Source organism: Podarcis gaigeae (assembly GCF_964106915.1).
Source record: "Podarcis gaigeae genome assembly, chromosome: 2".
In the NCBI taxonomy this organism is placed as follows: domain Eukaryota; kingdom Metazoa; phylum Chordata; class Lepidosauria; order Squamata; family Lacertidae; genus Podarcis; species Podarcis gaigeae.
The window spans coordinates 81,093,717-81,119,623 of NC_139679.1; the positions used below are offsets into that span (position 1 = coordinate 81,093,717).

The 25,907-nt window shown below is 41.2% G+C and overlaps 2 protein-coding genes across 3 annotated transcripts in view; one reads left to right on the forward strand and one right to left on the reverse strand.

The window, feature by feature from the left end:
- The window catches only part of PHF2 (PHD finger protein 2), a 120,230-nt gene that overhangs the window by 26,723 nt on the left and 67,600 nt on the right, over positions 1–25,907 (reverse strand). For both annotated transcript variants that reach the window (XM_083726999.1, XM_083727000.1), the window contains exons 3-10: positions 18,474–18,588; positions 16,108–16,268; positions 10,286–10,427; positions 8,504–8,690; positions 6,014–6,176; positions 4,379–4,466; positions 3,252–3,358; positions 1,268–1,359 (exon numbers count right to left, since the gene is read on the reverse strand). In XM_083726999.1, the coding sequence (XP_083583125.1) occupies positions 1,268–1,359; positions 3,252–3,358; positions 4,379–4,466; positions 6,014–6,176; positions 8,504–8,690; positions 10,286–10,427; positions 16,108–16,268; positions 18,474–18,588 (1,055 nt within the window). The remainder of the gene's footprint in view (positions 1–1,267; positions 1,360–3,251; positions 3,359–4,378; positions 4,467–6,013; positions 6,177–8,503; positions 8,691–10,285; positions 10,428–16,107; positions 16,269–18,473; positions 18,589–25,907) is intronic.
- NINJ1 (ninjurin 1) overlaps positions 1–25,907 on the forward strand; it is a 455,488-nt gene that overhangs the window by 4,809 nt on the left and 424,772 nt on the right. The gene's annotated exons all lie outside the window — the stretch shown is intronic.

The window sequence follows — 25,907 nt, forward strand, 5'->3', positions numbered from 1 at the left end:
AATAAAAAGGTTCAAATGTGCATCAAGAGAGCTTATAATTTCACATTGTTAAAATTATGCAAGGCTAACGTCAGTGCTTTTTTGGGGGGGGGGGACGCAAGGGTACACATACCCCTAAACATTTAGTGAATGTTTGTTCTTTTCTCCATCCATTTACTGTATTTATTCTTCCCGATTTGAACTATAAAATGGTGATTTTCTTGAGTCAAAATGAGAGTACCCCTAAACATTTTTTTAGGGGGGAAAGCACTGGCTAACATTATTGAGTACTTCAGTTCAAAGCTTAGGCTGGATCCAAAGGTATCCTTATTTTAATTATTTTATTTTTTAAAAAGTTAATATACTATGCATGGAATACTTCAAGAATCTGTGTGTCATGCTTGAGCAGGGCGACCCTGTATATGTGCATTGAAGGGCTTCTTTCATTAATGGGAAGAGGTTCGGCCTAATGGACGCTACCCCATCCCTTCCCCTACAGCCCTTGTGCCATCTCCCATGTTGTTCTGGAGGGTCTCCAACCCTTCATTCACAGAACCCCAGTTGCAGAACTCTGGATCCAACCCCCATTCCTTCATTCTTATCTAGGGCAGTGTGCAATTTATCCTAATCTAGAGATATCATCGAGGCAACACTTTGGTATGAAATCACCTCCCGAAATCTTCCCAAGGAAGCACATTAGGTTTCTCTCTTCTGGTGCTGTTTGCTAATCCTCCTCTGGCTTCCCTGTATTCTCACAGCAGCTCTCTTTACCTTCCTGTGATGTGTCCATGCACAGACAGGACATACGGGGGTCTTTCCCATATTTCCTCAGGCATGCAGGGATACTCTGCTTCTCCCCTTGGCACAATCCATAGACCAGCCCCTCTCTCTCAGCCTAACCTACCTCCCAGCCTTGTTGTGAGGATCAACTGGAGGGAGGAGAACCAAGGATATATATTTATATAATAAATATATAAATGATACAGACAGTCCTCATTTTCTGCTTCTTTTCTCTGCTACACATAAACAATAGCTGAACACATCAAGCAGGATTTTAGTTGCTCACGTATCTCTTTGAATAAAGCTTAATGAGCTTGTTTAATAGTGCAGGATGCAAAATATTTTGTTTCATTGAAAGCCTTGTATATGAAACCATTCATTCTATTGGATTTCTCAGGCTATTGTTTTGGATTTCTCAGATTATTGCCTCTATTATCTGCAGACTTCTCTCTCCCTGTTGCCCCATCCTTTCCCTTTTTTTTTTCTTTTTGCAGCCACGTAAACCTACCTGCTTTTTAGTCCATGACCGGAAAGCGCCATTGAGGATCTTTGCTCCTTGAACTAAATGAGAAGGAGGTTGCTTCCCAGCTTTGTGCAATCCTAAGCAAAGCAGAGAACACAACGGCCATTCACTAAAGGCGATCAATTTCTGTTCATGCACATTTTCAAAATGAAAAAGGTACATTCTTTGTTTTATGAAGGGGCAATCTAAAAGCAAGTGAACAGTCTGAAAAGCATGCTGTAAGTAAGAATTTGTATGGTCATAAAATCAACAGTTCCCAACTTTAGAATCTGAAATTTCAGAACAGGTGAATTTTCAACTTGAAATCTGCTCATTTATTTTGAGATTTGGCAATGGATTTCAAACGTGGTGTCAAATTAAAATTAGTAGATATCTTTGTCCACAAAAAATGGATTTATACATTCATAATATTACAATTCCAGATACATAGGGCTGTATCCAACATGGGATAAACAGAAGCACTGCTACCTGCAACTGTGGAAGCAGAGCAAAACAATAATGGTTAGTAGTCATCAATAACCCTGTCTTCCATGAATTTGTCTAATCCTTTTTTAAAGCTATCACTGCCTCCTGTGGGAGCAAGTTCTGTAATTTAACTGTGTGTTGCATGATGAAGTGCTTTTTTCTCTCTTGTCCAGTGGTGGTAATACAAGTCTACCTCATGTTTACACCCTGTTCTGAAAAAGTTCAAAGCAGTATACACAAAGTTCCAATATCAGAGTAGTTAGGAATTAGTCAGCATTTGACTTTATACAGTAGATGGCTGACCTGTGGCATGTTTATTTTAAGTGTAATATGCCTTAATTAGATATCAGATTTTGCTACATTGTCAGGGCTAAGACACACAGTACTTTTCCACAGAAGTACAAAAGAAAATGGCACTTTACAAAGATTGCAGGGCATGGATGTATTGTGTTCAAGGTCTCTGCACAGTATTTGGCACCATTTAACCAACCCAAACTCTTGTATTCTTCTGTAATAAGGGTATCAATTTTACTGTGGTATTTCAATGAAACAATTAGACGCCAGAATAGCGGGAACAATGAATGTGTAAGATCCTGGGAAACGGCACAGGTAAAGCAATTGGAATCTAAGAAATTCTCTGAGGAAATTATTAGGCAGAAACACTGTCAATTGACTAGTTCCCTCTATGTTGATACAGCAGCTAAGTTAGCACATTAGACTTTCAGTAACGATTTTCTTTTCTACCCTGGAAAGGTGTGATCAAAAGAAAGTTTGAGGGGGTCAACTCCAGGAGAGTGTGATCAAGACAAAGGCTAGCTCCAAGAAGGTCAGTATGTAACAATGTTATGACAGGAGCATTAAAATGAAGGACAAGCAGTTTACCGCCAGGTAAGTAAATAACCTCTAGGAGAATGCAACCAAAAGGAGGCTAAAGAAAGTGACTTGGGAAGATAAATTTCCAGGAGAATGTGTAGGGTGTAGGATCGGAAGGATGATGAAGGTCACATAGGGAAGATCTCCAGAAGATTGGTCACCTCAAGGAAGATACGATCAAAAGGAAACACCTCCAGCAGAGTGGTATCTAAAGGCTTTGTTCTGAATGTAATAGACAATTAATTTAAATTACAGGATTTGCCAGCCGGAATGTATTTCTAGAGTACTGCACATTCGCTTTTTGCAAGGAAGACCACTTTTGACTCAGAGTATCTTTGTTGTAAAATGTGCTTATTAGCATTTTGGAGTCCCCTGTAGAGTTGTAAACCTGGATTACAAATTAAAATCCTTCATAAAAATCAAATTTGTATTTGTGCCATCAATATCAAATGCATGTTGCTGTTTTTAAAAAGTTACTTTATTGAAATCTATCTGACTACCTCGTTATTGAAAATCTTTTTTCCAAAACCCATAGGAGCTTTATTCTTTTTAAAATAGCTAGATCATTTTTGTTTATACTTAGCATGGCAAACAATGGAAAGCAAGAAAGACACTAAATGCTTTTATTTACCTTTAAATGACTCTAGCAGGTGTCTTCCTGTGTACCAACATGCCGTTTCAAAGTTAGGAAACTGGGTTAAGCTGACAATTTTTAATCGTCTTTCAACTTCATATGCTCTATGATGCATAGTAAAAAAAAAAGTGTTTCAGTTGAACAGTTTACAGGAAGCTTTCTAAACCAAAAAGAAAAGTATCACCTAGTATTGACCATAACACAACTCTTGTATGGCTGTGGTTTACAGGTGCTTCTTATCATTCAAGCTGTCATAAATCTTCAGCTGCTATGAAAATGACCAGCGTAACATGAAACAGAAGAGCTTTTTACATAGCGTTTGCTGAATTAACTATCACAAAATCCCACACTGTTCCTTGGAAAACAATTGACAAACTGCACAAATATACAGCCAAAAGTTTATAGAATGTCACATTTTTAACATTAGGGCAATTTATGAATTTACATGCTTACTTTTTGCTCTTCATACAAATACATCCCAGGGTGATTCACAATAGGAATTTACATAATTAAGATACCAACAAAAACATATTAAAACAAAAGCATGCATAGTTAGAACTAAGTCCTATATAGTTCAATGGGACTTATTCCCAGGTAATTGTATAGGGCTGCATTCTAAAAAAAACCATTCTTCGTATGCCTAATTACAGTTAATTATGCCGATGACTACTATAAACAATAATTTTGAATAGATTTAAGACATTTATGGAACAGAGTCTAGGACAATGGAAGTGGGCAGTTTCATGAATCTTATAAGCAGTGCTATTTTTCTTGAAAAAGAGGTGCTGCAACTAACCATGAATGTCTGCCTTGTAATCTTATAATGGCAATAGCGCCTGCCTGAGAGGTACCAGAACTGAGTTCTGATGAGTTCCAGCTGAAAAAAAAGCCCTGCTTATGAGGTTTATTGATTTTATAAAAGACATAGTTATGCTTACAAATATGCAAGTGTGCTTTATAATCATAACAAAAACTGTGGGAATTAATGTTTGTTTGTTTTCTATTATTTTAATCAGGAAAGAAAATATTTTCTAACTAAGCTAGTGCCACTCTTTGTTGCAGACCCAACAAAATGCACATCTCATTAGAATATTATCAAATTGAGATAAATATGAACATTTTACCTCATCTGCATCTCTACACTTAGGCTATGTAGAAAATGTCCTGCAAAGGCTAAGCAGTCAACAGGAGTTAAAGTTGCATAAATCCACCCTGGAAAAGACAGAAGGGGAAACATTTCAGCTTTAAAAAAGCAGAAGTATAATCACTAGCTTCTTAAATGTTTATAGTCTGCTGCTCATTCACATTTCTTTTCTCATATATACAGTGGTACCTTGGTTCCCAAACGCCTTGGTTCTCAAATGCCGAAAACCTGAAAGTAAGTGTTGCGAATTTCAAATGTTTTTCGGAAGCTGAACGTCCGATACTGCTGTCGGCTATTGTTTCCGGGGCATTTGCACCAATCAGAAGCTGCGCCTTGGTTTCTGAACATTTTGGAAGTCAAACGGACTTCCGGAATGGATTAAGTTTGGAGCTTTTGTTTTTGCTATTTATTTTGCGTTTTTGTTTTTGAGTCTCTTTTGGTTAATTTGTTTTTGTAACTGTGTGGAACCCAGTTCAGCTACTGATTGATTTATTGATTGTGTGACAGTGGGGATGGATAAAAGTCCCCCATCCAAACAATGACTATCATCAGTGCAGGTAAGAAAAAATAATAATTTTTATTTTTATCATCTACAATATGGTCTTATTTAGTTTATAGTACAGTACATTGATTATTGCTTTCATTTCATGGATCAATGGTCTTGTTAGTAAAATTCATGTTAAATTGCTGTTTGAGGGGTTGTTTTTAAAAGTCTGGAACAGATTAATTCGTTTTGCATTACTTTCTATGGGGAAAGCATGCCTTGGTTTTGAAACGGACTTCCGGAATGGATTAAGTTTGGGAACCAAGGTACCACTGTAGTTGAAATTCCTTTCTCTTGGAGAGTCACCAAAACCTCAAGGGGGCTTCCAGTGCTGACATTATACTTGCAGAACAGGTTTAGCTCCTGGAGAGGTGATTTTCTTCACTTCCTCCATCCTGCTGTAGTCCCCCCCACATGCACCTCTACAAATTTTACAACGTGGTTCTCCAACCCAGTAATGTGTACAAAAAGTGCACACAACTAAGGGAAAGTCTCCATAAAAATATTTCTATAAGTGAAAATAATATACTAAAATGCACTACATCAGGGGAACTGTGTTATGCAAAAAAAAATAATAATGTGTATATTAGGCAGAATTACATACAATTGCATACAATTCAAGAGTCATGTAGCTGCCACTTATTGAGATAGTGCAGAAGTAGGACAGGGTGATGGTGAGTTTGGGGCTGCACTGACAGAAATGCCTAACACTGGTATTGGATAGGTGATGGCAAGGCAACTGCCCCATCACGCCAGCTACTCCCAAGTTGCTGCAGGCCAACCCTGTATAAAATTCCAAACTGCTGAGTACAGCCTCGTGGGTGGGTGTTGCTTCTCCAAGCCCAGATTGAAGCATTCCCGTCACAAACTCGTTTGGTATGTGTGTGTGTGTTGGTTGCATGGGGCCATTTAACCAACATTTGAAAGTTTACTGGCTTCTCATTCTACAGAATGCATGTGCAAATGGCAGAACTTTATATCATTTCATGTCTCATATGGGAAACCCAGTCATAATAATAATAATAATTCCAAAACTCAAGCTAACAAATGCGTTCAATGCAGCACCCTCACCTGATGGGATAAAAAGTGTTTGTCCTTGTTTAACTGTGCATTTGTAGCATTTATCCACTTGGTCAGCGAAAAACATTTCACTGTTATTTGCCGCTGACTGCCACCGTTCATAGAGGGAAATGTTTGCAGAGGTTGGCTTGATGAGATAAAATATTTTTTCTCCCTGTAATGGAAAGAAGAGATGTTTTGATTATCATGCTCAAATAATACTATGTAGTATGTCTACAGAAATATCTCTGTTCCATCAACAGCTAAAGAATGGTTTGTGGGCCTTTTCAGTTGTTGAGGACAGGCTCAGGAACTCACTTCCATGTAATGGTTACAATTTAAGCCCTTCAATGCTAGCCTTTGAGTCACATGCAACACTGTACATTTAAAAGGGTTATCATGCCACTTTAACAGTCCCTGTTTCCCCCCAAAGAATCCTGGGAGTTGTAGGTTGTTTATGATCTTCTAACAACACTCTTTACCCTTAACAAACTACATGTCCCATGATTCTTTGGAGGAAGCCATGACACTTAAAGAGTGCTTTAAACATATGGTGTGGATGTGAGTTGGCAAAAGCTTTCCTGTTTGGACAGGCCTTTGGCCTGCTGGCATGAGTCATCTCCTTTGCTGCTTGTGAGGCAACCCTGGTTTTAAATGACCACTGTTTGTTGTTGTTGTTGTTGTTTCATACGCTCTGTTTTTAACTACCCTCCTTCTTATTACTTATTGTATTTAAACTGACTTTCTCCAATATGCATTGTATACTGTCATTAGCTGCACTGGACATGGAAAGACAAGGCCTAAATTTAACTAACAAAGCAAACAAGTTTATAAAATATCCTTTGAATTACAATGGGGTCCCCTGTCGGATGCGGTGACACAACCTTATTTTGTCTATCATCAAAATAAGTTAACAGAAGCAGGTCGTTCCTGGCTTTTATTCTGTAAAAACATGCTGTCCACCTTAAGCATGTGAGTTCGAAATATTGCACAAAAATAGATTGACAAGTTTGTAGAGACGGCGGTATTAAAACCAGAATTGTGTTTATGTGAAAAGTTTATTAGTTTGTGGCTGTTTGTATTTCTGAGGATATAAACATAGAAACCACACGAGGAAAGGTTTCCTGTAGCGCAAGATGACTGACTCTTTGCCAAGACACAGTGCAGTAATAATATAAAATCCTGGTCCAGTGAGGAAATATGGAACGAGCCTTATGCTCTGATTCTAGAATCCCTCCAGCCTCGCCTTCAGAGGTGAAAGAACCCATTCCAAGCACCTCCCAGTGGCGCAGCAATAAAAAATACTAGCATATTTGTAAAGCTAAGCAGGTTCCAGTGTGGTTTCAAGTTGGATGGGGGACCGCATGTTGAGATTCCTGCCTTGCAGGGGGTTAGACTAGATGGATCCCCTTCAACTCTACAATTCTACAATTTAACGGTTCAGTGGAAAAAGGCAAGTTAGAAGCACCACCACACTGACAGAACAATGGTTCAGGAAGCAAACATACATGTACATATTGAAGCTATAAGAACATGACAAGGGACCTGCTGGCTCTGACCAAAGACCCATTAGGCTAACATCCTTTCTCACATCGGCCAACCAGGTTGCTATGGGAATCCTGCAACAGGACCTGAGTACAAGAGTGCTCTCTGCACTTGTGAGTCTCATAAACTGGTATTCAGAGGCATATCGCCTCTGAGAATGGAAGGAGAACATAGCCATTGTGACACGTACTCAATGATAGCCTTATCTTCCATGAATTTGCCTAATCCTCTTTTAAAGAAATCCAAGCTAATGGCTAACATTGCACCTCACAGGAGTAAAATCCATAGTTTAGCTATGCACTATGCTACCACTCTGCTCCTCTCTCAAGCTGTATATGTTATATACCTCATGCAGAAATGTAACACTGACACAAAATCTACCCCCTTTCTCATCCCCCAGAATATAGCTGATCTGTAAAAAAGGACTTTATAATCTGAAAGTGGAGGCCATGTATACACTTTTGTAACCCATGAAAATATTTAATAAAAACAATTAAAAAGAGAAAGAAAGGTCATGCTTCATGGTCTTATACTAGATGTTTGGGGGAGCATTTGCAAAATGACTGCCCAAACTATGTGTTAAAAACTGCTGTTTGTTTCTGAAAGTCCTTAATACAGTGGTACCTTGGGTTACATACGCTTCAGGTTACAGACTCCGCTAACCCAGAAATATTACCTCGGGTTAAAAACTTTGCTTCAGGATGAGAACAGAAATCGTGCTCTGATGGCGCGGCGGCAGCAGGAGGCCCCATTAGCTAAAGTGGTGCTTCAGGTTAAGAACAGTTTCAGGTTAAGAACGGACCTCCAGAACGAATTAAGTACTTAACCCGAGGTACCACTGTATGTATATTTAAGTCAAATACTTACTTTAGCCGCAGAGCTGAAATGGGATATTCAAGAAAAGAGAGGAATTACTATGGAACGGTGCATGATCAAATATGGAATAAAGCATCTTACTTTCAGGACATGGTACCAGGCAGAAGCTCCACCGGAGTCTATGTGAAAATCTGTGTAGCTGTCTTTCACGCAGATCAGGCAGTATTTGGTCACTTTTGGTTTTGCCAGCAAAGCATCATCAGGCCAATAATTTTCCGCCCAAGAAAGTTTCTTCACTATATCAGGAGACTCCACAAAACTGGACATTCTGTTTAAAATATAAAGCAAAAAAGACTGGAATTAGCTTAAAGTCAGCATTAGAGCTAATCTCTGTCAGTCTCCTGTGCCTGGGGAAATTTCAGGATAGTGATTTCAGTTCTCAAAAGTACCAGTTCTCATGTAGCCATCTCTCTCTCACACACAAGAAGGATGAATCAACAACCTTGGAAAACATCAATTTAGCAGAAGTATATAAAAAAAAACTTTAGAACTTTTTACTGGGGGCGGGAGGAGCATGAGGTAAATGGGCTTGAAGAACTCAATGTCATATGGACTGAGTATGTTTAGTTTGATTAATCAAAGATTATTTTAGGCTAAAAGATTACTTTACCTGGAAGTCAACCCCCCCCCCCTTTTCATCAAGGGAGCTCATTTCTGAGTAGACATGCATAGAATTTGACTGTTAGTGGTACTGCTCCATTCTCTCTCTCTCTCAATAAACCCATTATAACCAATATCGAAACTGATTTGAGAAAATGTTAATTACCTCCCCAAACATGTAAATGTAAGAGCAAACAGTACTATCAGTTTTTTCTGAATGCTTCCTGAGTACTGAACAGCTTTATTATATATTCTTCTTTTTAAGCACCTCTCGTGTGGGACCTTAAACCTAAAATGCTCCCATTGTAAATGTACGTATCATTTACACTTCGTGTCAAGGCAGAACTTTGGAGCCTGTTAAAATGCCATGCTCTTTGTCGAGCACTACAATATTTCCTGGCTGATGATTAAATCAGCAGCTTGTGAGGATTGTTTCAACGATCCTCAAGAATAAAATGCTTCCCATCGTTATTCTTTCAGCAGATAGAGGAAAAGCTGTAAAAAAATACCTAATGAAAAATACCTATAATCACAGAGCTTTGAAATTGCTTTTGATCCTCTGTGTGGAAGGAAGGGGGTTACATTATTAAAACAATAAATACAGCCTAGAGAGCTATGGATACTACAAAAGAAATGATCTTGCAATTATCCTTCAGTCTTTCTATAATCTGCATTAATTATCACTCCTTTCTCTTGTCCAATAAGATGGAATTCTCTTCTAAAACAACCATTGTTTATTTTATTTTTGCCAGAGCTCATCATTTTCTCTGTTTATAAAGGAGCATTCTCCTGCCCCGTAATAATCTTTTTATGTCTATGTAGATTGCCCAGAAGTCCTACAAGAAAAAAGAGGTTTAAATTACATGGTTCAGCAAATCATATATTCATCAGTCGCCCACAAACATTGCCCACAGAAAAAAAATTCAGCAAACTGAAACACAGTTGAATAATGTGTCTGGAAGCAATTTCATAATCTGTAGAGGAAGGCCAAACCATTGATTCAATCATTACATAAGACATAGGTGGATTACTGAGGAATTGTCTTTGTTAATGCTCTAGAAAAAATAATGCTAAATATGCTGGGGAATATTCAGAATCTGTGCAGTAAGGCAGGGATGAGAAACAGTGACCCTTCAAATCCTGTTCGACTACATCTGTCATCCCCCCTGACCATTCATTATGCTGGTTGAGGCTGAAGGAATTGAAGTCCAGCAACACACCTGCCCATCCCAAAAATAAGGCAAGCCTGTCGTTCTATCTTACCTTGTATCTGAAAATTCCAAGTTAATTACATTGAGGACTCTTTTTCTGTTAGTGCTGTAATAGTAATCAACAAATTCCTTTAGCTTCATCTTGCAGTCCTTCTGTTTGGTGACATCGGTGACATCAACACTCCTTTCTGGTCCTGAAAGGGAAAGAAACACCAAGGAAAATGAGAATGTTAAACTGGAGCCAATATGAGTTGTGGGCCGAGATGGAACTCAAAGGGCATGGTGGATTGTCACAACAGGGTGTGCCTGAGGAGAAAATGATAGATTGATAGATGATGATAGACAGATAGATAGATAGATAGATAGATAGATAGATAGATAGATGATAGATAGATATAGATAGATATAGATAGATGATAGATAGATAGATAGATAGATAGATAGATAGATAGATAGATGATAGATAGATAGATAGATAGATAGATAGATGATAGATTAGATAGATAGATAGATAGATAGATAGATAGATAGATGATAGATGATAGATAGATAGATTAGATTAGATAGATGATGATAGATAGATAGATGATAGATAGATAGATAGATAGATAGATAGATAGATAGATAGATAGATAGATAGATGATAGATGATAGATAGATGATAGATAGATAGATAGATAGATAGATAGATAGATAGATAGATAGATAGATAGATAGATGATAGATAGATGATAGATAGATAGATGATAGATAGATAGATAGATAGATAGATAGATAGATAGATAGATAGATAGATAGATTAGATAGATAGATAGATAGATAGATAGATAGATAGATAGATAGATAGATAGATGATAGATAATAGATAGAAAGCTTGAGAGCCACTCCAAGGTTTGTTATTTATTTATTTATTTAAATAAATAAATATCTATAAGCCAAACTTTTGTACGAAAATACAAGGCAATGCACACCACGCAAAAACTACAACAATAAAAATATCAATCAAAACCTCCACTGGTTAAAAAGAACCTCACATTTCCAAGGCCTGGCTCAATAACATTGTTTTCAAATGACGTCTCTAAAGGAAGACAAGGATGATTCCTGCTGAGCCTTCAGTGGCAGGGCCTGCCACACTAAAGGCTTGGTCCCTAGTAACCTCGGGGGTATGGGGAACCACAATAAGTGCCCTATCAGAAGATCTCAGTGATCAAGATGGAACATCAGGGATCCAACGGTCCTTAAGGTACCTTGGACCCAAGCTGCTTGGTGCTTTGTGAACTAACACACAAGAACCTTAAACCTGACCTGGTAGCAAATTGGCAAACAGTGCAGATCTCAGAAGAGCAATAACATGTTTCCAATAGCCTGCTCCTGTGAGCAGTCTGGCCACAACATTCTGCCCTAGCTGCATTTTCCAGATCAGATACAAAGATGCTACATAAAGTGTGTTACAATAATCAAGTCTTGAGGTTATCAGCGCACGAACTACTGCGGTCAGGCTATTTCGTGCCAGCTGGAGCAAGTAGAAAGCACTCCTAGTCATGGAAGTCAATCAGGTGGTCTATTCCAGGCACGGTCAACTCCCAAGAGAGTGCGATCTACTCCCAGTATAAAAAAACTGGCAATGATCTACCCACTATCATTGCCAAGAGTTGTTGAGTTTTGGGGGGGAAGAATTGACCAGAGTTGTTGAGCTTTTTTAGGGGATCAATAAGGAGCTTCATACCATGATCCACAACAAACACCCCCACGATCGACTAGTAGATTGCGAACCACATGTTGGACAGAGATGGAACACATAGTACCTCCAGACTGCAGGCCTGTTCTTTTAGAGATAGTACAACATCTCTTGCATCGTGCTCATACAAAGGCTGCAAACTGCTCTACAGAAAATGTTCAGTAAAATTTCTCTAGTCTATTTATTTTTCTTAAAATTCCCAAGTTGAAATTAAAGCCACATCCAAGGATGAAATGCATACAAGCTTTCACCTTTAAAGTGAAAACACTGCTGAGGTATGTCAGTGTATCTGAATATACGATCCCCTCCTGCAAAGCACTGCTGCAAGGGGAAAAAAATACATCTACAAGGCAGCTGTCCCCACTGAGGTATATCAAAGTATTCTCCAAAATTGAAGCTGTCTGGACAAGCCCTGCTTTAGCTCTTTGGTGTTCATTTGCTGGAACCATATGTATTGTCACATCATGGAAGTCCTCTGTAGCACAAGAAGATAGTGTGATGTTGTCAATATTTCCCCTGATGCCTCGGGATAAGGCCTGAACAGGCCTGGAAGTTTCATTGCTTGCTATTTTTACCCCATGCTTGTAGGATTTCATATGAATCTGTGTATTCAGCATTTATTCAGTGGAAAATAGCAGAATGTCAACATGGCTGGTAAAGTAAGAAAAACAGCACACTAACAGGGAGGATCAAAGCCTGAAAATGCCAGGTGGTTATCTTGCGTAGATAAGACGAGAGTTTGGCACACACACTGTTGCTTTCATTTTAAAGCCAAGGGGATATCTACAGTCAAACTCCCCTTTCTCCAGGAATGCTACAGGTGCATGACCCATATGCCAGTTAGCCTTGTCGGCACAGTGCAACACTATAGAAGAGGAAGCCAATGAGTTTGTGAAAAGAACACACTTCTACACAGCTACACACCCTGACACTCGGATGCAGAACTGGGAGGGAAGAACCCAGAGCCAACAGAGATGCTCCCCACTGGTGACCTTAAGTCTGAAGGGATGAAAACAGTAGGATCTTGCCTGATAGATTAATAGCCAAGCGTAAGGCTAAGTTAGGCACTGTGCGCTGTTTCATGCCTTGTGCTTTATAGAAACCAGGTGCAAGAATTAGACTTCCTGCAGGCTAGCTTTGCCTGGCATCCCATGAGCTATGATTGGGCACAACTGGTGGGCTGGAGTATGTAGCTTTACCCCATTGGTCTTTATGTTTCTTGCTCTACTAACCTGTATGCATATCTGCAAATGGAATCCAATTCGGCTAATTAGGCTGTGTTTAGGCTTATTGCGCAATTTATGCTTGGATATGCTTTATGCAGTCCAGTCCTGTGCTTTATGCTCAGAAACCGGCTAGCCATGTGCATTCTATGCTGATTTGTACTGTACAGTAATAAAGTGAGGAGCCTTCCTCCCGAAAGTGTGCTTGTCACCTCTGAATCACAAAGAACAGCTGCCCTTGGGCAGAATACCATACTATCTCTAGGCCAACTGATTGAGAAAAGGCTTCAATCTAGGATATTACTGATCATTCAGGAAGGAATGGCATTATCTGTCTCTTTTACTTGTTTTCCTACCAGCGTTTTAGTTATACACTTGGATTTTCAAATGTAATTTTTTTTAAAAAATGCCTTGTTTGATTCATACGACCTTTTACATCACATCTTCTGCTTTCAAAGTATTCAAAATAATGTATAAATAAGCAGGGATGGAGACACATAAAACTGTAAGAAGTCATTATCCAACAGATAATGGTACCTCAGGTTAAGTACTTAATTCGTTCCGGAGGTCCGTCCTTAACCTGAAACTGTTCTTAACCTGAAGCACCATTTTAGCTAATGGGGCCTCCTGCTGCCACTGCGCCACCAGAGCACAATTTCTGTTCTCATCCTGAAGCAAAGTTCTTAACTCGAGGTACTATTTCTGGGTTAGCGGAGTCTGTAACCTGAAGCGTATGTAAGCTGAAGCATATGTAACCCAAGGTACCACTGTACTGGCTTTTGAAAATAAATCTGTTCAGTTCTTTACAGTCAAATGTGGCCAATAAAAACCACTTCAGTTCAACGTGGGACTATCAGGATGTGCAAAAACACCATCTGCACAGGAGAAGGTGGGATGGATGGCTAAGTTTGCCATGGGAAAACCAGGATTCACTTTATCCAGGAGCATCCTGTCTGCCATTTGTATTTCATAAATTACTCCCCCCCCCCTCCCATTTGCTATCCTTGACCATATCAGCTCATTCTTCTAACAGCTGCATGTCCAGGGATTGGTCAGCAGCTACAACTACTCTCAGCACTGTGATAGGAAGAAGGTCTCCTGGCAACACACAGCTTTTAAATGCAGGGCACCTCTCTTTGGGGTTGGAAATGGGTCCAAGACAGTCATGGGAAGCCTGTTGCCCCCAGTTGTTGTAGACTCTCATCAGCACCAACTGGACCAGCCAATGGTCCTGTATGTGGGAACTGTAGTCCAGCTACATCTGGAAGACCACAGGTAAGCAACGCTCTCATGGTCTAGGTGATCTAAAAGAATAGTGAAAAAACTAGATGCAAATAAAAGGTGTAGATGAGAAGAGGCAAATGGGTGTAACCAGTCCTCATAAAGGGACATCAAGGCAGCAGCAGACCTGGGATATTAGCTCCGCCCAAGGCATGATGGAGAACAGCAACAACCAGGAAAAGAAGGACACTACATTTTACAAGGACAGGAGGAAACATCATGGACAGAATAATTGTCACACACAGGAAGAACAAGGATATAGTTTGAGTGCCTCACCTGTAGTTTCATAAATCATTTAATGTGTCAACACAAATAGAAGTTATTAATATTGTAGTTGTTGTATATGGGATTATTATTTTGACTGGAATATAATTGAAATTAATAAGATTTTGGAATGCAGAAATAAAAAATACCATCAAACCATCAATTCTAGCATGCGGGGGCCACCTAAATTATATAATTTGGTATTTGAACAATTGGTATTAGTAAATGTATTATAATTTGGCATTGTTATAATGAAGCTATTATTGGACTGTAATCGAAAACTAATAAAAAATATTATATTAAAAAAAGGTGGCAGCAGATCTGTTTGTTGAAATGCAGGTCTGTTTGGATCACATTTTTTTAGAGAAAAAGTGGCACAGGTGTGAAGAAAATTCATCCCTTATTACACTCACTGCACACCTCCCAATAATCCTTCTCCCCAGGTGCACTTTAGATATTGGACGTCAGCTGTGGTGGAAGGGAATGACAGCAAGGGAGAAGCACTGAATAGGGGAAGATATTAGCAATCATGCTGGTCCACAAAGCAAAGATGGAAGCTGCTTCACTCCTCTCCCAGTCTTGCTGCTGCTGTGCAACTAGGAGCTAAGTCGTGTGAACCTGGGCTCATGGTTTGTTTCTCTCAGACTAATCATGAGCAGTAAGCCTTGGCTACAGCTTGCTGTGTGCTTGGAGCCACACAAACCACAAGCCTATCTTCACACACTAAGCCAAACCATGGTTGGGCCCAAAGCACAGCAGCAAGACCAATGGGGGTGGTGTAAAATGGCCACCATTCTTGCCCTGTGAACCAGCACGCTTATTTATGCTAAACCATAGTTTGATGGTATTCTGTGCACGCACCTTTACCTTTGCACCCTTCTCTTTATATAAGAATGGGCCAAATCCAAGTTAAGAGGGCAGCCATTAAGGACTGTCATTTGGGCCTGAAAGAGAAGATTGTGCAGCAAATGAGGCATGGGGGAAACAGCAGCTGCAGGGAGTTGGGGGAAACAGTGAAGTTTGACTGAAGTTTGGGCTGAAAACTGATTAATGTGATCATATGGCTAGGAGGCAGAAAGGGCTGTAGCTCATGGGTACAGCATCCAGTTTCAATCCATGGCACCTCCTGGGATAGCTTCCTGCCTGAAGCTCTGGAAAGCCACTGCCAACACTGGGCTAGATGGACAACACACTGACTCTGTATAAGGCAACTTCCTATCTTCCTGTGTTCAGAAGACTGGCCATCCAAGTCACTAGTGGTTTGTGAGGATGTTTACATGTTTTCCCAGACTGGAGAACTACCTGAAAGAGCCTCCCCTCAAAGTGCTCTCCATGAAGTAGGCTCTGAACTCAAAAACAAATACATACCAACATAGTTTTCAACATCACTAACATAAAACGTCGGTGCAGGTACAGATAAGCCCAAGCCGTCCTTCTTTGGGATGAGGATAGGCTCTGTGAATCCATTTTCTTCCAAATATTCAACTGTTAGTTGGCTTCCAGTCAGTTTTATTACCACGTCTTCAGCACTAAAAATTCGAAACAAAGGAAAGAATAATTTCAATATTAAAAGACTTCCAGACCCAGTCCATATTTTCTTTTCCTTTATTACTGATGAAGCAGGCTTCAGATCAATGAGCCTCTCTAAGTCTTGAGTAATTCAATCAAGCAGCCAGACAAATATGAAGAACTTTAAAAGAACGGTTTGTATTTCTGTTATGAGCACATCTAGTGATGCGACCAAAGTTTATTTTTAATTGTGGCATGAGATACAGGTTTCTCCCACTTGTAACATTGCTTAGCTGCATAATGATCAGTCCTCATTTCCCCAAGAAGCTCTTCTCCGATTCAGAATGCAAACTAAGCTTTGAAGCATGTGAGAGGCAGCAAAGGGTCCTGGGATGTGTAGTTTTTCAGAGTGCCTGGACACTTGGTGCCTGGTGCTTTGGAAATTGCATGTGCCAGGGTCCCTTGTGTCTAGGTTGCTGTTATTAGTATGCTTACTGGCTGAACATGTCATCTGTGGTTCTGAAAAGCACCTGGGGAAAACAAAATATCTTAAAACATTGGGATACAGGTCTTCCCAGCAGACAAGATATTTAGTATTCATGTATTTTCTGGTGCATATATAAAATGATATTTTTTTGGAAGGGTAGAGTAAAAAGTGATATTTGATTGCAAACATAACAGATCCTTGAATCTATAAAGAACCAAAAAGTTTTTAGGATAATGCATGGCTGCCCTCTTCTGTGCTTGTTTTGAACTACATCTCATTTTCGGGACACCAGTGCCTTTCACGTGGCAGCCAATGAAGATGCAAACAAAAGTTTAAGAAACAGATGAGCAAGACCACCATGTTGGTGAAAGCAAATCCTCCACATTGGTCTCCTAGAGGCAGGGAATTTTTAAAAAATAGTTTCTTATTACTTCAGTTTTAAATCGGAACTTGGCACTAGCGGTGGGTTTGTTAATTTAATTAGTGAACTTGTTTACCCTGGGTTTGCACTAAGTAATCCTGATGCTCTTTTCCTGTTTCTTAGTCAACACTGATTAGAGAGGAGCCAGAGGTTCCTTCAGGGCAGGTTTATCTTATCTGTCTAAGAATACTGAGTATAAATCAGGAGTTTGCAGAGAGGAATGTATCATTTAATATCCCCATTTTAAAGCTGTTTTGCCATTCTAAGATACTTCTGTCCCCTTCATGGGTTACTCTTGTGAAGGGGCCTCCACACACTGAAGGGACTGCATTCCCAATGCCATGTGTGCCTTCCCTATACAGTCATACCTTGGAAGTCAAATGGAATCCATTCTGGAAGTCCGTTCAACTTCCAAAATGTTCTAAAATCAAAGCACGGCTTCCGATTCATTGCAGGAAGCTCCAGCAGCCAATCAGAAGCCGCGGAAGCCCTGTAATGTCATACCTTGGGTTTTGAACAGCCTAGTTCTCAAACGTTTTGGCTCCCGAATGCCAAAAACCTAGAAGTAAGTGTTCTGGTTTTCAAACGTTCTTTGGAAACCAAACATCCAACAGGGCTTCTGCGGCGTCCGAATGAGTGCAGGAAGCTCCTGTGGCCAATCGGAAGCCATGCCTTGGTTTTCAAATGGTTCCAGGAGTTGGATGGACTCCCGGAACGGATTAAGTTCAACAACCAAGGTACCACTGCACCTGTACTGAATAAAACTTACTTGTAAGCAAGCAAAAGTTTGGGCTTGGACATCACTGGATAATCATAGTTAGTATGGTATTAAGTGGAGACACCATAATAGTCCCATTGGTGATAGGATAAAAAATATCTTAATAATAAGACAAAATGCCATTTTAATTCTGCTTGAAGCTTACTGCCGAATTACAGTAGCCTCTAGTATGGAAGCAACCCATGTTTTACACATTTTGTTCTGCCCACAGCCTATACTGCTTCCACTAATTGCTGTGGATCAGTTCCAGATATTATGAAGCATGGTGGATACAAATCAGGCAAACGTTGCAGACTTCACAGTCTTGAATTCTTCAACAAGTAGGGTGAAAATTTGGGTGAAGGGCTTGTAGATTTCAATGTGTCTCTGCAAGATATCATGCAGAGAGCAATTAGCTCAAGGTCTCTTGGATTATTGCCCATATAAATCTACAGAGGAAAACATGTTGGAGGGAAAAGAATCACTGTCTAAGCACATTTTTTTTCCAGAGTATGGTCTGCTGATAATAGCCCAAACATTGGCACCATTTAACAACTTACCTGGGGAATGTTCGACTTCGAAGTTCCTTGATGAATACCTGACTCCCATTCTGAACAGGTTTGACTTCTGTAGTTTGACCAGTGTCATGTTTGTGCCAATTTCTTTTCTTTTTCACTGCAAGAGACCGACATAGACAGGATTATGTATAGCTGAGGAGGGAGAAAATAATCAATTTGTCATTGACTTCAGACAAACAACGTGACAATAATCTCTTTGAAGACACAACGGTGACTTTGACATAAGGGGGCAAGAGCGCTTTATTCCAAGGAGAAATCTAACAATTGTTTTCTCATTTGCCTCCAGACATTAACACTCAGGGCTATATGTCGCATATTGAACTCTGTTCATTTGGTAACGGGAAGCAGAAGAAGATACAAAGATAACCACAGAGCTATAGCTTCCATGTGTAAACTCCAGACAGAATTCAGACCTGGACTGTACCATCTTAGGATATGGGGACTGGGTGGGGGTTGCAAGTTTAAATACAGTGGCACCTCGGGTTAACTACTTAATTTGTTCTGGAGGTCCGTTCTTAACCTGAAACTGTTCTTAACGTGAAGTACCACTTTAACTCATGGGACCTCCTGCTGCCGCTGCGCCGCCAGGGCACAATTTCTGTTCTGATCCTGAAGCAAAGTTTTTAACCTGAGGTAATATTTCTGGGTTAGCGGAGACTGTAACCTGAAGCGTATTTAACCCGAGGTACCATTGTACATCAAAACCCCTTGTCCATGGACAGTAGAATTCAGGAACACAGTTTTCTAGCTTTGAGTTCTCTATAGATTCAATGACCGACCCCTGCAATGGTGAGTGTCCCAGATCAAATGCTTGAGAACAGGATTGGGTCAAGCACATTCCTCCTTAAAGCATGCTACAAGTAAAGGAAGCAGGGCCATGCCTGTTCCAATCCTGGGAGCCACACATAGTACCTTCCCCTGCTCCAAGGCTTCCTAGAATTTATTCTTCCTGCAGCCTTTCCTGTAACCAGGTTATAGAATCATAGTTGGAAGTGGCCACAAGGGTTATACAGTCCAACCCCTGCAATGCAGAAATCTTTTGCCCAATGTGGGGCTCAAACCCATAACCCTGAGATTAAGAGTCTCGTGCTCTACCGACTAAGCTATCCAGGACACTCCTCGCAGCTTACCTTGCCGCAAGAGATTGGGACAAAGGGGCAGGCATGGCCCTGGGCACCTTCAGTCCCTAGCAGAGCATCTTTTCATGGAGACTGGTATGAAAATAATTCTCCACTTGTGATTTCCACTGAAGGGAAGGCCCTGGGAGGGCTTGCCATAGTGGGGATTACACCCTGCCAAACAAAGATGAGTGATTTCCCTATCTAGGTTTCAGAGATGGCTTAGAAGGTAAGAAAATGGAGGGAGAGACAAAGGTTTGGCCCCTTTCAGGGCAAGCTATTTATCTAAGGCTTTTAAAAAGAGCTTTCTGATAGTAAAATAAGTATTATTTTGCTTCTTTAATAACTTGTATCCCACTCCCTTTCAAAAAATAAACCCAAATTACAATAAGATATACATGCAGCAAAACCAAATCCACAAAATATAGCCATCCACCAAGAAAACATACTAACCCCGAACCACCCCCCCCATAAAAAAACAACAGAAACAGTGATTATTATTTTTTTAAGTGTGAAGACACAGCGAATGGGAAGCAGCTGTAATGTATTCATAATGAGAGGATACATGTTTTCAACTGGAGGCTGTCCTAAGCAAACAGTCTTTGGCCAAACTCCTAAAACCATAGCAGGGCTTGGCAATCTCAACTGGAAAAGCAATTCAGTTCCAGAAGGACTCTATTGCATGATCTCCCTGCGTACATAGGTTATAGAACCGTCTTCACCAACACGGTGCCTTCCAGATGTCCTTCGACTCTAACTCCTATAACCAAAGCCAGCACATCTAGAGGGCACCAGACCAGCGAAAGCTACTATAGGACATCACTATTCACTGTGGTCCCTGCTCTGCTGAATGGCTAGGGCAGCATTTTTGTACCCAACCCCATGGAAAAAGGAAGAGAAAATGCAGGGTCCAAAATTGGTGTGCCGGGTGAAGGAGTGGAGAAGGTGGGTTAGTGAAAAGTCTCTCCTCTGCCTCCCAATGGTCTCATTGCTCCTCAGCTCAGCAACCCACCCGCCTTCCAGGGACGCAGGATGGGTTGCACGATGCACAAGTTAAAGGGGCTGCGTAGGATTTTGTAACCTGCTGACCCAGATTGGCAGAACAGCTGGTGAGGTTTTCTTCACCCAGGCTACGCTTGCCTGAGGGAGAGGCCTCTTGGACTCACACAGCACCTGCCAACCTACACTCTCAAGACATCTGTCTTTCAGTCAAGCAAGACCTAAGGTGGTAGGTGCAGCGTGGGTTCAAAGAGGACAATACTGAAAGCAGCAACAAATTTGATGAGCACCCAGTGGCATCTTTTAAGGTAAGGGAAAGCTTCCTCAGACCTGCCCCTTCAAGGTTTTGAATGTGTGAAGAGGGGCAAGACCTCCGTTTGCAGCCTGTCCAACTCATCTTCACAAAGCCATGAGGCGTAGAGTTGTAATGTGGGTAGATCCTCCTTGGCACAGCAATGAGGGACCGTGGAGAGAAGAAAGATCTGTTGAATTTAGGCCTGTGGAATTTAGTACTGATTTTAACCGAGTACAGAGGGATGTGATCGGCCTGCATTCCAACTAATGTATCTGTGATGATATAGACACGCATACACACATTTTTGTTTTTAAAAATACTGAAAATCAAGGCACTTGCAATATATGCAGAGCATATTCTGTGAATTGATGCCTGTTTGGTGGTGAAGTCTGCTCAGGATTATATGTTACCATCCACCATCAATCACTGCTTGACTACATATTAGAGATTCCACATGCGCAATCTGTGAATTGCCTATAATGTCAATTTTTCAATAATGTCAAAGAAAACAATTCAGTCATCGTCGGTTAAGGACAGCCTGGAATGGTAACACCAAAAATAGAAGCCAAATGTCCAAGATATTGCATCAGGGATATGCAGTTGGGAAAGAGCTACTAGTTTAGGGCTGCCATACATCCAGGTTTTCCAGATCAGACTGTCAAAATGGCATCCGGGTGGATTTTTGCCGTATTGGCAAAATGTCTGGGGAAACCTGGGCGTATGGCAACTAGGGCGATTTTTTAAAAGAAAAATGCTGTCAACATTTTTTAAAAAGCTCAAAGACTTAGTTTTTTAGGGGGAGATGTTCCCCCAAAAAGGTCAACCTCTTCTCTACTATATATGTGCATGACACTCAATGCTCACTGCAACACATGAACAAACAGCTTCTATTACTGACAAAAGTAACTACAAAAGACTAACACAGCTGGTACAATGAATTAATAAAAGCTGTTTCCTCTCCAATATTACTCTGTATCATGTATTCATTATTAATTATATTTATCTGACACGTTTTGCTCTTAAGTCTCTCAAAGCAACTTACTTTAAAAAATAAATTAATTAAAACCTGATATAAAACAGCCGTAAAGCAAAATGCATATAAATACATATAAAAGAAATGAATGCACTTCACTTAGAAAGGATGAATAGAAAAAAGAAGACACAGACATTTATTAAAATCATTTACGAACCACTCTTGATTGATCACACAATTCCTGGCATTTCCCTTATATGGTGTTGTTTACCTTCCCCCGTCCCCATCATTTTGGAGATGGTCTCTTTGACTTGGATCACTTTTTAAAAATTCTCCCTCCCCTGCTTATGTTCACCTTGGAAGAGCCCACTTTGACCTGAATACACCTGCCTCAACTTGATATTCACCTCTACTTAAAATCACCTGAAATAGCTTCACTGAACCTAGCAATGCTCAGTAACTGAAAACAACAGGACTTAAGCTCCCATCTTGGAACATATTGTAGAACAAAACATTCTCCATCTTCCATCCATTGGGCTGTATCCCAATGGCAGAATGAAGTTCCTCTGAGGAAAGGAACCTTTGTATGCAACCTGCTGGGCTGCTTTTAAGAATTCAGCCAGTCACTTTTACAGGAGACATCTTAATTAAAATCTGATTAAACACACATCTATCACTATGCTGATGACACCCAACTCTATCTGTTGATGGATGGCCACCCAGACTCGGCCCCAGACACACTGATCAGATGCTTGGAGGCTGTGGCTGGATGGTTTCGTGGGAGCCGGTTGAAGTTAAATCCTTCGAAGACAGAGGTCCTCTGGCTGGGACGGGATGACATGGGACTGAGGGGGCAACTCCCATCTCTTGCGGGGGTGCAATTAGTGCCAGCACTGTCCGTTAAGAGTTTGGGTGTAATCTTCGATACCTCCCTCTCCATGGAGGCGCAGATTGCAGCTATAACAAAGGCGGCATTTTTTCATCTCCGCCAAGCTAAGCAGTTGGCTCCTTACCTCTCTCGCCCTGACCTAGCCACTGTGATCCACGCGACGGTCACCTCCAGACTGGATTATTGTAACTCGCTCTACGTGGGGCTGCCCTTGAGACTGACCCAGAAACTCCAGCGGGTGCAGAATGCCGCAGCGAGACTCCTTACGGGGTCTTCGCTTAGAGATCACATTCATCCGGTGCTATATAACCTGCACTGGCTCCCGGTGGAGTACAGGATCAGGTTTAAGGTGCTGGTTTTAACCTTCAAAGCCCTATACGGCCTAGGGCCCTCGTACCTACGGGACCGCCTCTCCTGGTATGCCCCACAGAGGAACTTACAGTCTTCAAATAAAAACACCTTGAAGGTCCCAAGCCACAGAGAGGTTAGGCTGGCCTCAACTAGAGCCAGGGCTTTTTCGGCTGCGGCTCCAACCTGGTGGAACGCTCTGTCACAAGAGACAAGGGCCCTGCAGGACTTGACATCTTTCCGCAGGGCCTGCAAGACAGAGCTGTTCCACCTGGCCTTTGGTCAGGGCGCAGCCTGACTCCCTCCTTTGGCAATCTTTACAAGACTTTAGTTTATGGTTGCCATTAATTTTGATTTTAATTCATTTTTATAATGTTTTATAATGTTGTACTGTTTTAGTGTTGTTAGCCGCCCTGAGCCCGGCTTCGGCTGGGGAGGGCGGGATATAAATAAAATTTATTATTATTATTATTATTAACCTGTGATTATGACGTTCCTCAAATGCAGCCTTCTCCCTTGTGGCAGTTCTATGTTCTGTCAGGAGGGCTGATCTAGGCTCCAAAATCCGGTTTCCCCTTGCAGATTCATCGAAAATCTCCTACTCCTTTATTTGGATGGTGGCTAACAGATTGAGGTTGAATCCTGACAAGACAGAAGTACTGTTCTTGGGGGACAGGAGGCGGGCAGGTGTGGAGGATTCCCTGGTCCTGAATGGGGTAACTGTGCCCCTGAAGGACCAGGTGCGCAGCCTGGGAGTCATTTTGGACTCGCAGCTGTCCATGGAGGCACAGGTCAAATCTGTGTCCAGGGCAGCTGTCCACCAGCTCCATCTGGTACGCAGGCTGAGACCCTATCTGCCTGCAGACTGCCTCACCAGAGTGGTGCATGCTCTAGTTATCTCCCGCTTGGACTACTGCAATGCGCTCTATGTGGGGCTACCTTTGAAGGTGACCCTGAAACTACAACTAATCCAGAATGCGGCAGCTAGACTGGTGACTGGGAGTGGCTGCCGAGACCACATAACACTGGTCTTAAAAGACCTACATTGGCTCCCAGTACGTTTCCGAGCACAATTCAAAGTATTGGTGCTGACCTTTAAAGCCCTAAACGGCCTCGGTCCTGTATACCTGAAGGAGCGTCTCCTCCCCCATTGTTCTACCCGGACTCTGAGGTCCAGCACCAAGGGCCTTCTGGCGGTTCCCTCACTGCGAGAAGCCAAGTTACAGGGAACCAGGCAGAGGGCCTTCTCGGTAGTGGCGCCCTTCCTGTGGAACGCCCTCCCACCATATGTCAAAGAGAGCAACAACTACCAGAACAACAACTAGAAGACATCTGAAGGCTTTTAATGTTTGATGTATTAGAGTATTTTAATATTTTTTTTTGGAAGCCGCCCAAAGTGGCTGGGGAAGCCCAGCCAGATGGGCGGGGTACAAATTAATAATAATAATAATTATGGATTGGAATGCTTTAAAAATGTTCACACTTTCATTAAAGAAGGTGGTAATCATAGCATTACCATCTTGTGGAACTACTGGTGGAAGTAGTGTATTTTAAGGTATTCTCAATACATAAACGGGGCCAGCTATATGGTACTTTACAGATGCCTGGAGGAAGCTGATATCTTGTTCCATGTAAGTCTGGTTTCTGAGCTGGTTTTAGCACTAAAAAAGAGCATTAGTCACGCTGATCAACGACCTGTATCAGAAGAAAGACAGGGGAAGTGTAGCCCTGATGATTTTTCCTTATGTCTTAGAGCCTTTTAATACAATGGACTATGGTATCCTCTGTCGCACCAGTCCTGTAGGTTGGGATTTGAAAGCACAGTGTTGCTTTGGTTGTTCTGCTCCTACCTACAGGGCGAATTTCAGAGAGCAGCAGTGAGGAGTGATTGCTCACTCCCATGCCAGCTATGCTGCTGGATCCCACAAGCTATTTTGTTCCCCTGCGGAAAACACAGTTACTTGTATGAAAAGAGGAGTTCTAGCATGAGTGGGATGCAGAAACAAAGATATTGGAAATATCTGCGGGTGTCACAGATCAGTAGAAGTGCCTTCCTGGAAACAGTGGCACTGTATTCACCATGGCAGGAATAGGATGGGATGGGGTGAGGTTGTGAAAGCTTCCCAATTTACAGAACATGAGAATAAGTGGTCACCATCTATAAATGAGAAGTCTAAAGTAGTGAATGCCTACTCCAAGATGCTGACATGCATAGCATGATCTCAATGTGCATCTCCTACACTTACACGCTTGCTAATTATCAAGATTCATATCACTCTGATTAATGTAAGGTCCTATTGAAATGGATCCATCCCTGATTTGGCCCCCGATTCTAACAAGCATTCCAGTCCTCGAAAAACTTTTGCCAGCAAAGGCCTCACAAACTTGCGCCTAATAATAAAAAAAAGGCAGTTGTTGTTCCCCCCCTGCCCCCCCCCCCACAACTGCAGCAAAACTCAGGTCCTGGTCTGATTCTACTGAAACCTTTTGTCTTCCACTGAATTATCCCAAGAAACACGTTTTTAACAAATGTCCATTTCTTCAGCATTGCCTGCACAAATGCAATTAAATCAAAATTACTGTAAATATCGTCCAAGAGGAAGCAATTTCCTAAAATCTAGTCAGCAGGCTAAAATAGTAAAGTAGAAAGTACAAGGAGAAAGTTATTTTTATGTTTGACATCTGGAAGGCATCTGTCGTGGAATGTGTGCACCAGGCATCCTTTCTTAAAAAAAAATATCCTACAACTTTCATAATAACAATGAGTGCTTATCTTTGCAAGTCTTGCAGTAAT